This window comes from Phacochoerus africanus, chromosome 9 (genome assembly GCF_016906955.1).
Source record: "Phacochoerus africanus isolate WHEZ1 chromosome 9, ROS_Pafr_v1, whole genome shotgun sequence".
Lineage (NCBI taxonomy): Eukaryota > Metazoa > Chordata > Mammalia > Artiodactyla > Suidae > Phacochoerus > Phacochoerus africanus.
The window spans coordinates 96,247,049-96,266,068 of NC_062552.1; the positions used below are offsets into that span (position 1 = coordinate 96,247,049).

At 44.9% G+C, this 19,020-nt stretch overlaps 1 protein-coding gene across 8 annotated transcripts in view; it reads right to left on the reverse strand.

The window, feature by feature from the left end:
- SLC8A3 (solute carrier family 8 member A3) overlaps window positions 1–19,020 on the reverse strand; it is a 153,736-nt gene that overhangs the window by 5,983 nt on the left and 128,733 nt on the right. For 5 of the 8 annotated variants that reach the window (XR_007137085.1, XM_047796536.1, XM_047796535.1 and 2 more), the window contains exons 3-6: window positions 13,499–13,605; window positions 5,794–5,811; window positions 1,696–1,820; window positions 1,031–1,130 (exon numbers count right to left, since the gene is read on the reverse strand). Coding sequence is in view for 7 of the 8 variants with exons in the window: in XM_047796536.1 (XP_047652492.1) it covers window positions 1,031–1,130; window positions 1,696–1,820; window positions 5,794–5,811; window positions 13,499–13,605 (350 nt within the window). In the remaining variant the exon portion in view is untranslated. Of the gene's footprint in view, window positions 1–1,030; window positions 1,131–1,695; window positions 1,821–5,793; window positions 5,812–10,638; window positions 10,743–13,498; window positions 13,606–19,020 lie in introns of all 8 variants that reach the window. The other 3 variants (XM_047796540.1, XM_047796537.1, XM_047796539.1) reach the window with 2 other exon arrangements.

A 19,020-nucleotide genomic window follows, 5' to 3' on the forward strand; every position in this document is an offset into this window, starting at 1 on the left:
TGGCATGTTTTGACATGACCAGTAGATGCAGGCGTCCTGACTCCTTGGGTTCCAATTACAGCTTTTTGCTGTGAACAGAATCTGGAATGTGGGGTAAATCTCAATTCCTTCCTTTGAAAAAGGAGAGAGCTAGATTATGTGGCCAATATTCCACTTATTGCCTCTTTAGGGACAAAGTAAGGTCATCAGAGGGGGAACTGAGAGTATCTGAAGCAGGTGATGGGAAAAGTGGGGCCGCGATCCCAGCAGAAGTGGTCCTTTCTTCCTGGCCGTACTTTTGTTCTGGTGCTGGGACCTTGGGGATGTGACCTAGTGGGTTGCTATGACAACAAAGCTTTACAGAAAGAGACAGGGCCAGGAGGGCTGGGCAGCACAAGGAGACCTCCGTGGTGCTGAGCGGCAATCCTGGGGTGGGGTGGGGGATGAGACCCTTCTCATCCCCATACCAAGCCATGCATAGGCCTCTGGGACACTGGCTGTGCTGTGGGTCCCCAATGAAGAAACCTGTCACTAAGTGCCGAGGAGAGGTCTGGAATCATCCAGGGTGGAGGTTTGTCAGTCAATGCAAAGGTTTCACAAACCCCAGACACTCGCATCTCTAAATTAGAACAGTCCTCCATTTTACAGAAAAAAAAGGATCAAATGAGTAAGAGGACAGAATGATAGCAAAGAGCATTTATTCAGTTTCTATTGGTGCCAGCCTCTGGCTTTTAGTACTTTCTTTGCTGGGAAAGGTAGCAACAGTTCTCTTTGGGGATGAGGAAATCGAAGCACAGAGAGGGTAGCTTGTCCCAGTTCACACAGCAGAACCAGGGTTTGAAACCACAGAGAGCCATGCTCTTTCAGTCACTCCACGATTCTCTTCCAAAATGACCCAGCGAAAAGGCAAACATCTAGGGCTAGAGCTGGGACAACTGGCCACAGAGCCCCTCCCAGGGATCGGCGGGCTGTGGACGTGGCGGTGTTCTTCCTTCTCCAGAGCTGCCTGCTCCTCCCAGCAAGGCCTGTGCCCATCTTGAGACCCCCTTACCTGCACTGACAGTGATGGCCTCCATGAACTGGTCCCTCCAGGAATGGGTCCCTACAACCAAGGCCAGGTTTGTCTTCCTGATCAGCTTGTCCACTGTACTCTGTCAGGGAGATAAAAACTTGGAGCCATGAGGTTGGAAGGCTCAGAACCATAGAAGTTTGGTGCTTCATGAGAATGAACGATACCCTGCATTCCAGGGGGATCCACACATGGGTTCTGAAAGTTATGCATGGACGGCCTTAGGTGGTATGTTCTGAGATAGTCCTTCTATTGCCCTTTTCTTTGCTTGTGACCGCTGACATTGGATATTTAAATAATACAGAGAGAAGATGGGTAATGACGTCAACAAATCTAGCCCTGGAGTAGTGAATTTTAGTATCTTTGTTTTAAAAATACAATTAAACAATAGCGATGATACATTCAGGAGCTTTATAGCTCATTTATTCCATGGGCTATGTTATGTTTCTTCACAATATTCCTGGGATACAAAAGCCAGTACTGTTTGTTCCGTATTACATATGGGAAAACGGACTGGGGTGGGTACGTGATTTATTTGTTTAGTTTCAACTTCACACATTCAGTGGTAAAACTGGTACAAAAGTTCAGGTCTTCTCCCTCCCACTTCATTAATCCATTATTCGATTATATCTCACTTATGGCCTGACCTTGAACTCATAGGACTCTTCAATGATGACCTCTAGTTTGGGGTGTTCCCCCAATATTGGCTTTCCCATTTCTGCTATCCTCTTGGCTTCCTCTTCCTCCACAGTCAGCTTCCTGTCTGTCACCTCTGCAACAAAACAAAATCAGACTAACTTTAGCATATCTGCCATTCCCTGGAAATCTAAAGCTCAGAGTATTGGGTGTGGGCATTGGGCTTACAGCAAATAGCTCTTGAGGATGGAGATTCTGTGTATTTTTTAGTGCCTCTTTCTATAAAGTGCTGAACACTTCATGGTCATCAGGCCATGAGAAGATTCCATAGGTCTCAATTAAATATTCCTCTTTCCATTTTATACCTGGGTGGGCAACCTGACCCTAAGACCATCTGAGAAACAGCACTAAGCAAAGTCCCAAGTCATTTGGTAACCATTGAAGAGGTGGAAACAAAAGCCAAATCTCTTGACCTTTAAAGATTTTGAACAGTTAGGCATGTCTGTTTGTTCAGCTGCTTCCTGTAAGGGTTCTTGCGGGTCAGAAACATATTTTAATCCAAAGGGAATGTCTACTTGTTCACAATAACATCTGTTTCCAATACTCTTGGGACTATCCCCTCTATAAAGGAGAAAGAAGAGATGTTTCCAGGAATAGCTACATCTCATACTAAGTGAATATTAGCTGCACAATGAGAAACTCGGAAGATTTCCTCCCCAAACTTCATGATTTCCAAATGAAAGCTTCTCCAGGACTTCTAAGGAATAAGGAATATTTCTTCTGAAATATTCAAAACAAAACAAAAGAAAGGTCTTGATTTCCTTCCTTTTGAGGCATTCTCTGTGGCCCTTCAGCATCTTGAGTCATTTACCAGGATCCCTTCGCATGTTGAATAGTTAGAAACTTTTTCCACTTCAGCTGGCGAGTCCATTTTAAGACCACTTCACCATGAAGACGTGTTTTGCGGATTAAAGTGAAATAGAGATGGAATCTCTTTATTCCCCTTTGATTAGAAAATTGCTCTTGGCAGTCTGTTTCTTTCAGAGCTCATTTAAAACTCTTTCCATCCGAGTCCACATTCTCACATGCAATTAATTCTTTTATTTGGCTCTTTAGTTACTTTCATTCCACACAGTGAATCTCCTAGGGGAATTTTCTAGTCCCTGAATAATGTCAAGGACAAAAATGGGTGAGAGGCCAAGAAGGTCTTCTTTTCTATCTTGGGGATTGGTGAAGCATGGGGAGGGGTGAGACTTGAGCTCTTGAGGTTGCAAGGAAAAGAATTCACAGCAAAGACTATACACCAAGCAGAGAGCCTATTTTACATAAAGATTTTCTTAGTTGTTCTGAATGAAGACTGGTAAGAGTGTGTAGAGAATTCACACGCTGGCTATTTTTTCTCAGTGCTTCTAGCACCAAACACAGAAGGCAATCCCCCAAATATTGGGGAGCTGTCCATGGTGCTGTCCTCCCTCTAGTGTTGGTGACCACTTTCAGAAAAAAGTTATTTCTTAAGGATCAATGTCCTTCTGTACATTTGTAAGCAGACATCCTCTAGCAGCCTGACTTAATTTAATCTATTGATTATGAGTCTCTTATTACTTAATTTTGAAGGTAAGTCTGGCTATGAAGTTAGCAATCCTAGAAGCCAGACTGCAAGCCACTCAACATAAGAATACTATTGGAAAAAGATGTATATATAGATTCCTTAAAAACATGGGTACTCTTTTCCTCTCCCTGTGGCTTTTGGCACCATATCACAATGCCTATCCTAGCAGTAACAGTATTATTCCACTCCTCCCTCCCTAAATCCCCCATGTCATACTTTACATGTGCCACAAGAACTTTATACCAATATAATGAACTCTCCAGTGACTTATAAATGTACCTGTCTAACCTCTTGTCTAGCCATCAATCTGGCACTATATCCATCTGGCAGGATATTGATCTACCTTCTGACCCATCCACTACTGTGGTGACAGTCAGTTCTTCCAATTAGCTTTCTGCAAAAATCTCTGACAAATAACCAATCCTCAATCTTTGAATTTCCCACAGCCCCACAGAAGTACTATATATATATATCAATCAATATATAAACTGATTGATTCACATGCCTTTAAATCAACTCTGATTTAGTTTTGGTTTGGTGGTAATTCCTGCCTTCTTCTACTTTTGTAATCATTATCCTTTACATTCAAATTAAGTTAATTCCTTGAGAGAGTGATAAGTCTCAAAGCAAAAAAAAAAAAAAAAAACAAACCCATAATTATTCTAATCACTGTTTATGTAAGTCCTCAGAATTGCAAGTGAAGATAATAAATAACAAGTGATCTTGATATTGAGACCAACTAAACAAACTCTCAGATCTAAGAAAAGTAGGAGGGGGAGAAAGAAAGAATGAAACTATTAATGGAATGGAAGGTTAAACAAGTATGGGAAAAGGAAAGAGATTGCCAGGTCAGACTGGCATAGATTGCCAGGAATGTTCTACAGATATCCTCGGAAAGAAATGGAGCAATGCAGCCAGTGCTCTAACTCCCAGGTCCCTGAGCTTGGTGCTGTAGCTCTGACTTAATATATTTTCTCTCCGTCTTTCATCATCAGGCATTTTGAATCATGTTTGTCTGGCCACCTGGGAAAATCCAAATAAGGATTTGAGATTTCTAGTGGATTTAGAGTCTAACCAATGGCTCCTAAATTGAAGGTTTGCAGATTATAAGATCTAGGAAATGACACCTTTTTTTATTTTAGCTTCTACTGGTATTTCGGGCCAATGTGTTAAAACTACAACAAGGCTTAAATTAAATCACAGTCTTTGTTGTGCGCATATGTGTGCGGCTGGTGCAGGGTAGAGGCAAGATTTGGAACAAAGAAGCCCAAATGCCTTCTTAGACCAGAAGATGAATGAAGTGGAGAAAGAACACCCAATGCTCTGACATTAAATACCTGGGAGAACAGTGAAACATATGGAGTAGGAAGGAGGTAGTCATTATCCTATTGATGAAAGAGGAAGTAAGAGGCCAAGGAACTGGGAGTATTTTTCTTGTCTAGAAAGGGATAACATAGGGTTTACTTACATTTTTGTTGTTATTGTTGTTTAAGACTCCAAGGAGGTAAATGTCCTTACTATGCACACTGCCCCTTCTCAAACCCAGCGTAGAGCCTACAGTGACTGAGTACCAATGAATTCTGTAAGATGTTTTGCCTCTCAAATGACCTTAATATTTTATATGTTCAAAGAACTGATGAAATGTAAGATGTTATTTTAATGTATATTGAGATGTCTTGTATAGCTCACTCTGCCTGCACTGAGGGTTATGGTATTGCTGACATGCTGGAGATGCTTTCCTAACTGTTCACAAAGTTGGATATTGTTCATGATTTGATTCCACAGATGCATACTCTTAAAGTAGATGTATGTCCTACCAAAGGATGTAGATTCTGCATGATAATATATCTCAAACATAAATTCTCCCAAATTTCTATTTCCAGCCAGATAATTGCACCCACCCCCATAATATTCTAATTATTCTTATTGTTCATGGCATGTATGACTTCAAGCATCAATGACAAATGAACCACCATTCTAGAAATTTAGATCTCTGCTATGATGAGATGGAAGAGCTCCAGGATCAATAAAATTCCAGATTCCTTAAAAATTGCTTTTTATGTTCTTACAGCAGCTGCTGATTATTTTTTCCTGGACCAAAGTATTTTTTTTTTCTCATCCCATCATGATCCTATTAGGAGACTCAGTTCTGACTCTCATCCTCCCTGCCCCACATGAGATGACAGATGAATTAAGACTCAAGAGAAGCCTATGACTGATCCATCATCTCTTTGGTAAGTTTCAGTCCTCTTCCTGGTCCCAGAGAGGAACAGCTAGGTCTTCACTCACATCCAGAAATAGATAGAAATGGTGCTCAAGGAACCATCTATGTCCTCAAAAGTATTTCAGAAATTTTGGGAAATAAATCTCCCACTCCTTAGGAGAACTGGTTAGGTTAACTTGAGCACACAATTCCTAGTCAATAAATCAAAGAACACTGGTCTTGAACTAAATAATAGCACTGTCAAGAAGCAGAAAAAGGGGGGAAGACACCTCTTACCTGGAGACAACAGGAGCACTGTTTGTAAATGGGTACCAGACAAGGGAAAGAAAGAAAAGGAAAGAGCATTAAGGTCCCATGTTGAAAGTGTCCCCAGACTTTCTGGTGGCAGTAGCATGAGGAGAGCAGTGAGCTTAGTAGGTAAGAGCTCTGCAGCCACATGCAAAAAGTAGCATTGGGAGCATGCACAGCAGCAGCAGCCACCGAAGCTAGGGGTGTGAGCCACTGCAGAGACTGCTGGGCGCCTGGGTCCTGCGGCTGCAAGTTTTTTCCACACCTTCCCTTCAACTCTGAGGGCTAGGGATAGAGGAATGAGGATGAGGAAACCAAGAGGATGGAGCAGAGACAGAGTTGGTCATTTCTGGTCTTCTAAGGGATCAGGTTATATAACATCCACTCTGTAATGGAGTGAGAATCCAGTTATCTTGAAACTGTATAGGCTGCAATCCTGCCAGAGCTTTGAATATCCCTAAAAGAATGACTTTTTGAAAAGGTAAATCCTGCTGAATATTTTCCTTGAATACTTTATCATTTTTGAGAGAGAGCCTGGAGGTTGGAGGCCATGGATTCTCCCATTTTGTATTACCTATGCCTATAGGTGCAAAGTCACTGCAAAGTCAATTAGTCAATGTTCAATAAAGGTTTGTTCTTTGCTACTGATTTTGGCAATTGTATTTTTCATAGATCCTGTGTTGTGTCTTTAGATGGTGGTCTTTTTGCTCCAGAAAGGGCATGCTAAGTCAGAGTCCAAATATTCTGGACCAGAGAGCCTGTCATACTGAAAACTATTGGTAGATGAGAGGTGACAAATACAAGGTGCCTCCATGGCCTAGGAAGCCAAGTTCAAGATGTACCCAACACAGGTCATCCCTAGTTCCTGAATTTTGACTTGTGCAAAATTCTGTTAGATTTCACGATACAAAAAGAAAAAGTTCTTGTGACCCATCATGTTTTCACCTTGATGGTTTCTTACTATAGTGCCTCACTCCCCGGCTCTTGTCAAATAAATGTCTGGGAACATTCTGCTACATACTCCTGGTGCCACTGGTGACAGATGGGGATTGCTGAGAAAGGCGTGGGCCCAGGGGTAGGGGGAAGCTGCCTACAAACTGTTTCTTCCAAAAACCTCAAGGAATACAACTCAGGCCTGTAGCCTATCATCCCATATTCACTGAAAGCACACAAGGATCTAGAATATTTACGGTACATAAGTGGGGAGAACAGCAGTTGACCTTTTTTCTGGTTTCTCCCATGTGGAATTCCAAGGGATAATGCATCAATGGATCTCCTTTCTATACTGAGATAGATAGATAGATAGATAGATAGATAGATAGATAGATAGATAGATAGATAGATATAAATAGGTGGATGGATAGATGGGTAGATAGATAGCAAGAGAGCTTATTCATTCTGCTCCTTCTATGGGTCTGCATGGAAGAGCCCCTCCTCACCTTCAAGTTCCTGTGAGGACCAGAGGCCCAAAGACATCAGTGTACCCAGGAAGGCCAGATAAGGGCCACCTCCTCCAAAGTGGTCCCTGCTGGCCTGGTCTTCTCTCAGACATCCCTCCTAACACCAGAATCAGCTCTAGCATATCTTTCGTGAGAGGGTTTTCAGTCAGTGGAATCATACCATTTTCTGGTCATCTCTACATGAACCTGAGACTTGCCACCTAGCAGTTATAGATAGATCAGCGAGATCCAGGTAGGCCAACGCTGAGTGACATGGTACCTCCAGGGTGTTATTCCTGCTGCTGATGATGAGAGAAGCTGGAGCTGAACTTTCCCCTGAATTGATCCTTAGAGTCAGGTAGGAGACATTCGCCCTCCTCAGACACCCCAGGAACAGTATAGCTCTGAGTATTTGGAAGCATCTGGGCAGCTTGTCAGGATGGGCCTGTGGATGTGGCCAGAGGGGGCACAAATGGGCCCCATTCCTGGGGGAGAGAGCTTTTACCACCTGAGGCTTCCAATGTCCAGGCCAAGGCCCAACAGCCTTAACCATGCTGCTCAGAGTTGCTCTCAGTTGTCCACTGCTAGACTGCAGTGCTTCCTCTACTCCAAGGCAACTGTGTTTCCTATTCATCCTTCCTTATTCCCTCCCCCAGCTTGTCCAGGGAATTTAATCTCACCTCTGAGGTCTGTTTTGTTTGGCAAGAATAGAATCTCCTATTTCAAATACAGTCTATTATTATTATTATTATTATTGGTAATGCAATGGTCATTTGGACCCCACACATACTATCTTATGCTGTTCTTAATGCCTAAGACTCTCCCATGCAGCAGCGATAATGAAAAGCAATTACCACTGTGCTATTTCTCACTCTGAGAACAGCAGGGCATTCTGGAAATCAGATGAGATTTCATTTGGTTCTGAGTCCAGACAATCAAGTTTTATGACCTTTCACCTTATGATCTAATACCTTAAAAATCTGAAAATGAGCCTTCTAGACAATAGAACACATGGCCAAGAAACCAATATGTTTCTTATTGACACCTTCCATCTTGGCATCTTGGTGACTGGGAAGATCTGCAGGCATATCACATGGACATCCTGATGAAATCTTCATCTTCTCACCTACTCCCTCCCCCAGGAGTGGGCTCCACCAGGGCTCTGCTGACATCTCCTTGGGCAGAGAGTCCAGTACAGTAAAAAGGGTCCTCAAATGAGGAGTAGCCATAGACATTAGTGTTTGGCCAAAGTCTCTTGAAGACCACAAGATTTACCTTAGGTCGTTCCCTGTTCTGCTTATGAATGGGTTTTATTGAGGAAGCAGAAGAGAAGAGCCTTTTCCCGGTGTAATAAACTCATGGTTGGAATTCCAACCCATTCTTCTTGTCTGGAGAAGACTGCCTTCTTTCCAGCTACCCTGTGTGATCCTTTGTACTGCTTTCATTTGCACCTAAGTGGCTGGGACCATGGAATTTGACGTTAGTTAAAATGGCCTTAGGTGTCTGCTGTATCCAACTAATCGAGAAGATGTGGAGTAAATGCACAGAGAGGTGGAAATGAGGTAGGGCAGGTGTTGAGACAATTTCTGAGAATATTCTGGGTGGCAGGAACACAATCTTGGAAGCAGAGGAACTGGAGATTTTCTCTTGTTTTCCAGCACTCTTTGGCAATCAGGCTCATGGCAATGTCTTATTAGGTGGCAAAGGAGAGGATGAATAATGGAAGGCAGAGAGGGCTTCTGCCTTTAGAAATGTGACCAAGTGTAACCAAACCAGTGTGGGCACAGAACTGGTCAGGTCTGCAGAGAGAGTCCCCAGAAGACAAGGAGAATGGACTCATTATACGTGTCTGAGAAGAAGATCTGTGCACGAGCCTTTGGGAGTATAGTGGCCAAGTCTCTTAGATCTGTCCTTGAGTGAGAGTCTTTATGCTGCTCTTTGCTATGTGAATATGAATAAGTTGCAGAGTCATCACCTTTTTCTGAGCAACAAGTGGGTCTTATTGTTCCATCCTCCACGAAGCTCGCAGCAGGACATCTCTTCTGAAGAGGAGTATGACTGTTCTCCTCTGGGTACTTCCATTTCCACATGTATTCCTCCAAAACTTTCAAAGGAGTAGCTTCCAATCATTTTCTTCAAGGGATGAAATCTTTCCTTAAATCTACCTTGGTGGCAACATCATCAGTCCCTTAGGAATGGAACCCTGACAGGCATACCAAGATACAGGTCCTGAGGAAAGGAGGAGAGGAGGCCATGTCTCTGATGTAGGATGAGGGTTACCTGGACACCTGGGTAATATACTCATTTGAAGATGCTCAGCAAAGGCAGCCTTCTGTGAACTGTCCGAAACCTGTTTCTCAGGGATCGACACCAACCACCCCATTTAGACTCACTTCTCCCATTGGAAAACCCATAAGACAGTGCTCTGGACCCACCCAATGTCTGTCCTTTCCCTCTGTCTAGGAGATTTCCACACCAGGAGTTACCTCCTTTCCGCAGATTCAATTTTCTGCTTTAGGGATTGTATTATCCTCAAGCAGCCTGAATAAAGTACCCTACCTTGGGCTGGAACAGAAGTCGAACGGGATGGGGTGGGATGCCGAGGGGAAAAAGAAGAGCTCAGGATTCAATATTGCATGACAACCTCAGAAGCCAGCTCTCTCTCAGAGAGCTCTCAGAAGCTACAACAATTGGTATACCTTTCCCAGCTTTGGTCTACCCAACTGTGAAAGAGCCAGATAAAACACTTACCTCCACGAAGGGCAAAGGGGCCCATGGGCCACTCTGCAGGTGAATAGCCTGCCAAGCACTCAACAGAGGTTGGGGAAGGCAGCAGAAAACTGTCAAAGCATCATTGCAACATGGGCCCCAGCCCCCATCCCACACCCTCCCCCATTCAATCCAGGCTACAGAATGAGGAGTGGAAGGGGAAGAAGGCAGGGAAAGGGCGCAGGCATGCATCACATTGCATTCCTTTCTTTTTCTTCTCCTCCCCACCCACCAAGGAGTTTGGGCATTTTCAGGTTACTGGTGTTTCGGGGGAGGGTGGGGGGAGTGCAGGGGACATTGGTCATAGGATAACCAGAGCACAAGGCAGAAGTAACTCAACGGGGTCATGAGAAGTTGAGGCTGCAGTGCCCAGAAGGTGAAAAAGGAGGATTTGGAAATAAGCTAAGGCTAAGAAGGCAGAGATGATACCGAAACGGGGTGAGAGCGGGAATACAGGAGGGAAAAGAATAAAAAAAAAAAGTCGGTTGGTCAAAAGGAGGGAGGAGGAAAAGGAAAGAAAAGGGGGGAGAAAAAATATAGTAGCTTTTTGTTGTTGCTTTTCAACTTGTTTAAATTTTTTCTTTCTTTTTGTTGTTTTATTTGTTTTTTTAAAAGAATCTCACACCTGATATTCCACGTTCCATCCATTTCGGTTCACCAAGGACAATGAAGAAATTTTCTTGCCTTTCGTATTCCTCCTCATCTACTATTTTAACCCTTATGGTTTTCCTGTAGGGACAACAAGAGAGAGAGTGTGTCGACTGGGTCGGTAGGTTGATTGGTCACTTGGAGCACAGCCTTTAAAATCATTCCCCATCACGCTTGGCACATGCAGCCCAGTCCCGCCATGGTGGCTTTTGACGGGACTATGGTGGATTGTATCGTTCTTATATTAAAAAATGGTCTTAGCTTGTCTTATCTCCTTGGTCCTAGTTGTCCTTATGGGTGAGAGGGAAAGGGAGCCAGGAGGCAAGGAAAAACGGGCAGAGGAAGGGATCCAGGAGGGCAAGAGGGAAATGGGAAGGAAGAAGGGGGCCGATGGTAGGGAGGAGTCATTTTAGGTCCTGCTGATGGTTAGTAGGAAGTGACGTGGGCAGCACATTCCACTGGGTGTCACATGGTAACTGGCATTTCTTTGGGGAGCAGGAGAACTACTGGCCCATTGGGGATGACCCAGGGCTCTCCTACAATAGGAAAGAAGTCAACAGGACCTATCTCGGGGCTTATTTCCCTCCACTTCTTATGTGAGCCTCATAAAGGAAATCTTAGAAGGCAAGTGTTTATGAGGCAGGGAAACCAGAGAGAGAGAGAGGAAGGAAGGAAGGCAGAACTCTATCATCTTTCTCACTCTTTTGTCTCATGGGGCTCCAGTGGTGGGAACGAAAAGAAATATGTTATTAACCACAATATGATATAGGACTCCTGTAATATTTACAGCTGATGCACTCTTGAAAAGTGTGATGAAAATGATGTAACTTATCAATTCTAAATTATCTTTGCACTTCTGTTGTAGAGAAGTTATGGGTCCTAAAGCTACCTTTCTTAATTAAGTACTAATTAGCTATCGAGGGTCTGGGGGACACAGTGATGGTGGTTTCTGTTTATTTCTGGGTATCTCAACAACGCATAGTGTCTTTTAAAAACGAATCATTCAGGGAAGCAAAGTTTCTTTGAAAATCACTCCCTGCTACAGGGCTGGCATGAGGCTGGCTCAGGCCCACTGTCTTCGGAGAAGTTGCCACGTGGGCCTTTTCCTGGTCCTTCATGGAACCACAGTGGTGTCAATGAGTCCCAGTAGTGAGATCTAATTGTTATTATTTTCTGATTTTTTTTTTTTGCCTGGGACCTAAATCTTCTTTAAAGAGCAAAAAGGTGCTAATGAGCAATAGCCTCCAATGTTTCATGAGAGTCTTTGATGTCCCTGTTCCTTTCTCAAGACCGGCTCTGCTTTGCTGTCTATAAAGTGGTAGCAGGTCTCAGACACCTGTTGGGCACAGTACTTGATGTGCCTTTGTGTGTTTGTGTGTGTATGTGCCTGTGTGTTTTACAAGTGCATTTTTGGTCACCTTTTGGGGACTTTCTGGACACCCTTCTACACCTTGCTCAGTGGACAAGGGACTAAGGCTTATTGATATTATTTTTTTTGTATTTTTAGGGCTGAACCTACGGCATATGGAAGTTCCCAGACTAGAGATCAAATTGGAGCTGTGGCTGCTGGCCTACACCACAGCCACAGCAACACCAGACCTGAGCTGCGTCTGCGACCTATACCACAACTCACGGCAATGCCAAATCTTAACCCTCAGAGTGAGGCCAGGGATCGGACTCACGTCCTCATGGATACTAGTCAGGTTTGTTACCACTGAGCCACAACAGAACTCCTCATTGATTGCTAAAAAGCATTCTCTGGGCATGTCTCTAGAGAGGCCCTAGACATGGTACCTAGGGCTGTCTATGAGTTGTAATCCTGGCCTATTTTTCCATTGCAAGGACTCTGCTGTGGGAAGGGAATGGGGTGCTTGCTCTGTGACCATGGGCATGGCCTGGAGGGGCCCAATGGATGGCTCAGTCAGGGACGAAATGGTGAATTCTAGCAGTCCCCCCTCCACAGTATGATCCATCCAGAAGAGGATTTTCTGACTTGTGTGTTGGAGGGCTGGGACATACCAGGCTATTTAAATTGAAGACAAAAACTCCACCCACTCTGAGAAGTCCCCTGACTTCTTGGGGAAGCTTCCCCTCACATTCCCACTCTTCTAGTTGCCCTCACATCTAGATGCTCTTCATCAGGAAAACAGAACCCAGCAGGTAGGTCTTTGACCCAGACCTCGAATTCGAATCTGTACTTGCCGCTCAGTCAAGGTCAAAGAGGAAACTACACCTGGATTTCAAGGCTATGGTAGATAAGATGGGCCCCAAGGGGAATGGTATAAATCACAAACAGAACCCAAACCCCAAATTATTTGACTCTCAACATCCAGGGATGATCAGCTTGACACTGAGAAGAGCTGCCCAAGAGAATTTATGCTGTGAGCCTGGGCCAGTTCCCTAGGGCTGCTCTTCTGCCTGGTGCTGCACTGTCTTTTTCTTCCCTGTATACTAAGCCACTTGGAGAAGCAGAGAGCCTCACCTATGATACTTCCAGGGCTGTGGGCTGCTGACATCCCCACTCCCTCTCTCATTCTCTCTCTCTCTCTCAGTTTTTTTCTCCAAAACCATTTCCCCATCCCACAAAAATCACCATTGGCTCTGGAGCACCCCTCTTACGATACCATGTGACAGGCTGGTAAGTGTTAAGACAGAGCTGGGTACAGAGAGAGAAGAAGGAGAGGGAGAGGGCGAAAGAGAGAAGAAGAAAGGAAACGAGGGACAGTGAACCAGAGAGGCAGAAGAAAGGGGAAGAGAAGGAGACAAACGGGTTGGAGAAAGGAGGAAACAGGGGCGAGAAGACTGTCCATGTTAGTGGGGAGGACAGGGTACTACACCTTTCTGAAAACTCATATCCACCATGCGGGGGCCCATCAGCTCAATGAAGTAATTCTTGTTTTTCTCATACGCCTCATCATCAATTACCTTGATGTGAATTGTTTTGCTGTGGATGGAAAAATAAGTATCATAAGCAAGGAGCAGAGTAGGGGGCCAGCCAGGAGAAGAAACAGGAAGAAGAAAAAAACCAACCAAACAAACAGTGAAAAGATACAGAAAGGTCAGAGTTTGCCCCAATACCATGGGGGCATGAGGAGAGGGGCCAACCCAGGCCCTCTTCAGCCCCACTGGGCTCCTTGTGGGCTTTGTGTGGCTTCGTGACATGATCAGAAGACTGAAGGTGCTCAGGCTTTGTAGCCAAAGGTTCTAGGTTCCAACCCTGGACATGCCATGTCACCTTATGAATGATTTCACAGACACACAAATGGGATGAACCATGCTTATGCTACCCCAGGGCTGTTGTGAGAGCTGTGAAATAGGAGACATGGAATTAAGTTCCTCCTAAAGCATTTGCTTCCTCATCTTCTCTTGCTTTGGGGACAGGGAGAATTAAAAAAAAAAAAGTTTTTTTTTTTTTTTATTTTTGAAATCAGCTGATACTGATTTCAAAGGTTTATTGATAGAAAAGGCAGTAAGGGTGGTGGGGGCAGGACACAGTTGGCCTGTGGGAGTCTTGGCTTTCTCTCCCTTTCTCTGTGGTCCTGGCTATTACAGGGAAGCCAGGAGGGCAGTTTGGCTCAAGTTGCACCTTCTGGTAATTCACATAAGCATCAAACACTACTGACTTGATCTCAAATGAGCTTCTGCAGTCGGAGGAGCATATGAGCAGGATCATAGGAATTCTAAATTATGACTAGTTTGTCAATTCTACAATAATCTTGTGACAAAGACAATTATGTTGTTTTTTATGTGAAAAGGTATTGTTTTATTTGTTTGTGGCTTTTTTTTTTTTTTTGATACACCCAAGGCATATAGAAGTTCCCTGGCCAGGGATCCAACTCAAACCACAGCAGTGACCCAAGCCACAGCAGTGATAATGCCAGATAATTAACTGCTAGGCCACCAGGGAACTCCTGTTTTGTTAATTTATTTTTATTTTTTGCTTTTTAGGGCTGCACCCAAGGCATATATGGAAGTTCCCAGGCTAGGGGTTGAATCAAAGGTACAGCAGCTGGCCTACACCACCGCCACAGCAACTCAGGATCCGAGCTTCATCTGAGACCTACACCACAGCTCACGGCCACACTGGATCCTTAACCCACTAAGCGAGGCCAGGGATTGAACCTGCCTCCTCATGAATACTAGTCGGGTTTGTTTCCGTGCGCCACAGTGGGAACTCCTGTTTTGTTAATTTAAACATTAAAAAACGTAAACCAATTTCAATGCTGTTTTTGCATTCCTTAAAAAAAATTACTAGGAGCTTTAAAAAGGGAGGTCCCCTGAGGCTCTGCCAGCCTTTGCCTGATGAGGGGAACATTTCCAGACCAGACCCCAGATTAGATGCTTAGGCCTCTCTTGTAAGGTGTGAGACCTTGCAGGATGGGGGTGGGCTTGGGGCCGAGTCTCCCTCAGTAAAGGGAAAGGAGCCCCGCTCAGCACCAACCACCCACCCCTCCCCGAGGGCTGCTGTTTGTGGAGACTAAGAGCTCCACCCTTTACTCTTTTTTAATAAATATTGCTACATTCTGACTTGGGACAACCTCTCTGCTCACTAGAGCTTTCCCAAGTCACTGTCAGAGCTTTGGGTGTCTACAGAGCTTCTGCTGTCCACACCGTTGATCCTGTAGAACCAGATGGGCGTCCATCGCTCCTGAAGGGAATGTAATAGCAGTCACAAATCTGGCCGGCCCCCGCCACCCCACTGCTTCAAAACCAGACCCCAAACCCTCATCACTGGCCACACCCGCCTCAGTGGCAGAAAAACCTGGCTGGCCACCAAAGACGGAGTGATGGTTCCACTTCTGAAAGGTCATGATACTATGGTTTTTCCACTTTCAGAGCAGTGGCCTTGGTGTTAGAGACTGCGACCTGGAGTCGAACCTGCTCCCCTGCCCCCCCACCCCCAACCAGGTTGGGTGACCTCAGGCTAAAGCTCTCCAAGTCTCATCTGTAAAGTGGATTCCTAATACCCCTTCCTAGCGTTCTTAACTGAGATCATGCATGCAAAGCACCTGGCAGGGTGCATGTTCTCCAGGAAATGTTTAATAAATAGCAACTATTATTACTAAGAGTAATATAACACTAGTTTGGTGATTTAAGAGTAATATGTAAAGGCATATTATCATCTCCAATCATTGAGTCAGAGAATAAAGGAAACTCAATAAATGGAACTGGTTAAATAAGAGGTAGTACAGGCTGGAAATGGAAATCAGGTCAAGAAAGAACTGAATGAAACAGGATGATAGATCCCAAACTGGTTCTCAGAGGGGCTTGGAAAGGCAGTAGCATGGAGAGTGACTCTTAGATTCTCCCCAAATCTGGTTTTGTGTCCCTATCAGTGACAAGCTCTGGGCTGGACAGAACACATGTCAGAAACACGCAGCATGGCCTGTGCGTGTTTGATTTTTAGGGAACAGATAAACAGAATAAGAGAAACCATTGATGACTCAGTTGAAGACAGGGAAATGAGGGCAGACATTAAGTAGTAGCAAGAGAGATTTAGGTTAGGGAGGTGGAAACTCTAGTTGGAGGGTGTAATGAGGGGAGCAGGCAGGGTGGAAGACTACTTCCCCGACTTCAGTCATGGGGAAGGCATGGCGTCTGTTTGGGCTTAAGGTGCAATCTGGCCTGGAGGCTAGAGAAATCCCTTCTAGTGCCTGAAAATTGATAAAGTCCTCAGTTCTGCTCAAGACACAAAGGAGACCACAAGGACACTTAAATTTAGTGAGAGTCCCCACCAGCCATGTTTCAGTTCTCTTTCCAACCTTGTTCTTCCCCATCAGCCAATGGCACCATCACCTATCCTATCCTGGAATCGCCCCCCAACCCTGATTCTTTCCTTTGCCTCATCCCTCCTCTTCCTCCCCCTCCCAGCTCCCACTTCTGACTCTCAAACATTTAATTCATCACCATCTTCCCTTGGCTATCAAGACCAAGAGCAAAACAGTCTTGCTCTTGAAAGATGAGAGAAACTCACAGACATAGAGAACATACTTGTGGTTGCCAAGGGGGGGCGGGGGAGGGAGGGGGTCTTTGGGGGAGTTTGGGGTTAGTAGATGCAAACTGGAATGGATAAGCAATGAGGTCCTACTCTTTTTTTTTTTGTTTTTGTCTTTTGTCTTTTGTTGTTGTTGTTGTTGTTGTTGTTGCTATTTCTTGGGCCGCTCCCGCGGCATATGGAGGTTCCCAAGCTAGGGGTCGAATCGGAGCTGTAGCCACCGGCCTACACCAGAGCCACAGCAACGCAGGATCCGAGCCGCGTCTGCAACCTACACCACAGCTCACGGCAACGCCGGATCCTTAACCCACTGAGCAAGGGCAGGGACCGAACCCGCAACCTCATGGTTCCTAGTCGGATTCGTTAACCACTGTGCCACGACGGGAACTCCGAGGTCCTACTCTTTAGCACAGGGAACTATATCCAGTCTCTTGGGATAGAACATGATGGAAGAGAGTATGAGAAAACGAATGTACATATATCTATGACTGGGTCACTATGCTGTACAGCAGAAATTGACACAACACTGTAAATCAACTACACTCTAATAAAAAAAATAATAAAAAAATTAAAAAACACCATTCCTTCTCCGCTGGACTTTGCGGTAGCCTCCCAAGAGGTTTTTCCCAATGCTGTCTTTGCCTTCTTCCTTCAGTCCTTTCCCTGCATGACAACCAGGGTTATCTACTGAAAATAAAAACTAGCCTCCTATACGTGGAATGAATACAAAGTCCTTACCCACTGTCTATAGAATCTTGTATCACCCAACTCCATTCGTAATGTTTTCCTCTTGCTCAAGAGTCTCAGATAGACTGTCTTTCTGTTTCTCAAGTCCAAGTCCTTTCCCATTTAGGGCACCATCCTTGCTGTTCTGTTCCCTGTGCCTGGGTCTGTGCTTCCCCACATAAGCATTCCTTCCTCGGGGTGGTCTTCCAAGGCCATCTTACCTCCTTTGGGTCTCTTTCCTCCCCACCATCCCTACCTCTCCATCCTGGCTCGCCTTCCGTCATGTCCCATCATGTAACTTACCCTGCTCATTCCCTTCCGTGCACCCGTCACAGCCCGAAGTTAGCTGGTTAGGTTCTTAACTTATGTGTTGATGGCCTAAGTGCCCACATGAGAGTGTAAGCCCCCTGAGGACAGGGGGCATGGCTCTCTTCTTTGTCACTGGCGTCCCAGCGCCAAGGGTAGAGGAATCCCTCAATCATGTCTTCCTGGGTGACTTGCTAATGGTGAATTTCTAATGGCAAATTTCTAACACATTAGAAATTCATGAAAATTCTAATTTCATGAAATTAATCTGAAATTCAAGACATTAATCATGAACCTGCCCCTTCACGAAATGAAACTACTCTGCCTTTTCACAGTAAAAATATAAGTCATTAGAGACAAAAAAGTATGTTGAAGGCTACTTTGACCAAATGTCTAAGGATTCTCAGTGGGACAATGAGGCCAGAAGCCCATATGCCACTGAACTACAACCCAGCTTATTTAACCTCCTCTGACTGTCCAGTCTATGGGCGTTCTCTCCCACAGCAAGCTGGGATCCAACTCCTGGGTTTAGACTAGGGCTTTTGAACCCCGCATCTCCCCTATTCCCAATTTCTCCTTCTGCCCAGGGGTGGTTACTAAATGGTCACAAAGTCACATTATCTGGAGAGGCTAATTATCCCTAAAGGGCAGTGATGCTTTCAGAGGCTCTGGGCCTGCACCTGCCTCTCCTCCAAGCTTTCTGTGGAGGGAGGTGCCAAAGCAGGGAGCATTCCCAGCCAAGACTTGACTGCAATGCTTGGAAAAGATGCTCCCAGCAGCTCTCCCACCGGCAACCCAGAAGGGATGAGGAAACATCTTTCTGGGCTGCCTGGCCAGCCTCTCAGAACATCCTTTGTATGACAACACCCAATTCCAAATCAGGACCTTGTGAATTTCACTTTATACAAGGGATGGAATCGGACAATATATCCATCTACATTGTATTCAGTGCTATGAGAAGAGCGTTCTTACTTCATCCTTACCTCAGCTGTGCAACATAGGCATTATTCCTTCCACTTTAAAGGTGAGAAAACAGATACTCAGAGAGGTTAAATAACCTGCCCAGAGCCACACAGCTAGTAAACAGCAGGGTTAGGGTTTTAGCATATGTCCCCTATTACTCTTATAGCTTATTTCATACAAGTGGGTGGGTAAAGCCTGAGTACCATTCCCAAGCTGTGGCCACAGTAAAGAACTGCAGAATTCTCACATTTAAATTCAGGCAGCAGAGGCAGGTGATAGGGGATCTGCCTGCGTACTGCGATGTGAGTAGATGGCTTCCTAACCCTTTGGCCCTCCCTTGCTGGAAATAATCTCTAAATAATCTCTGAC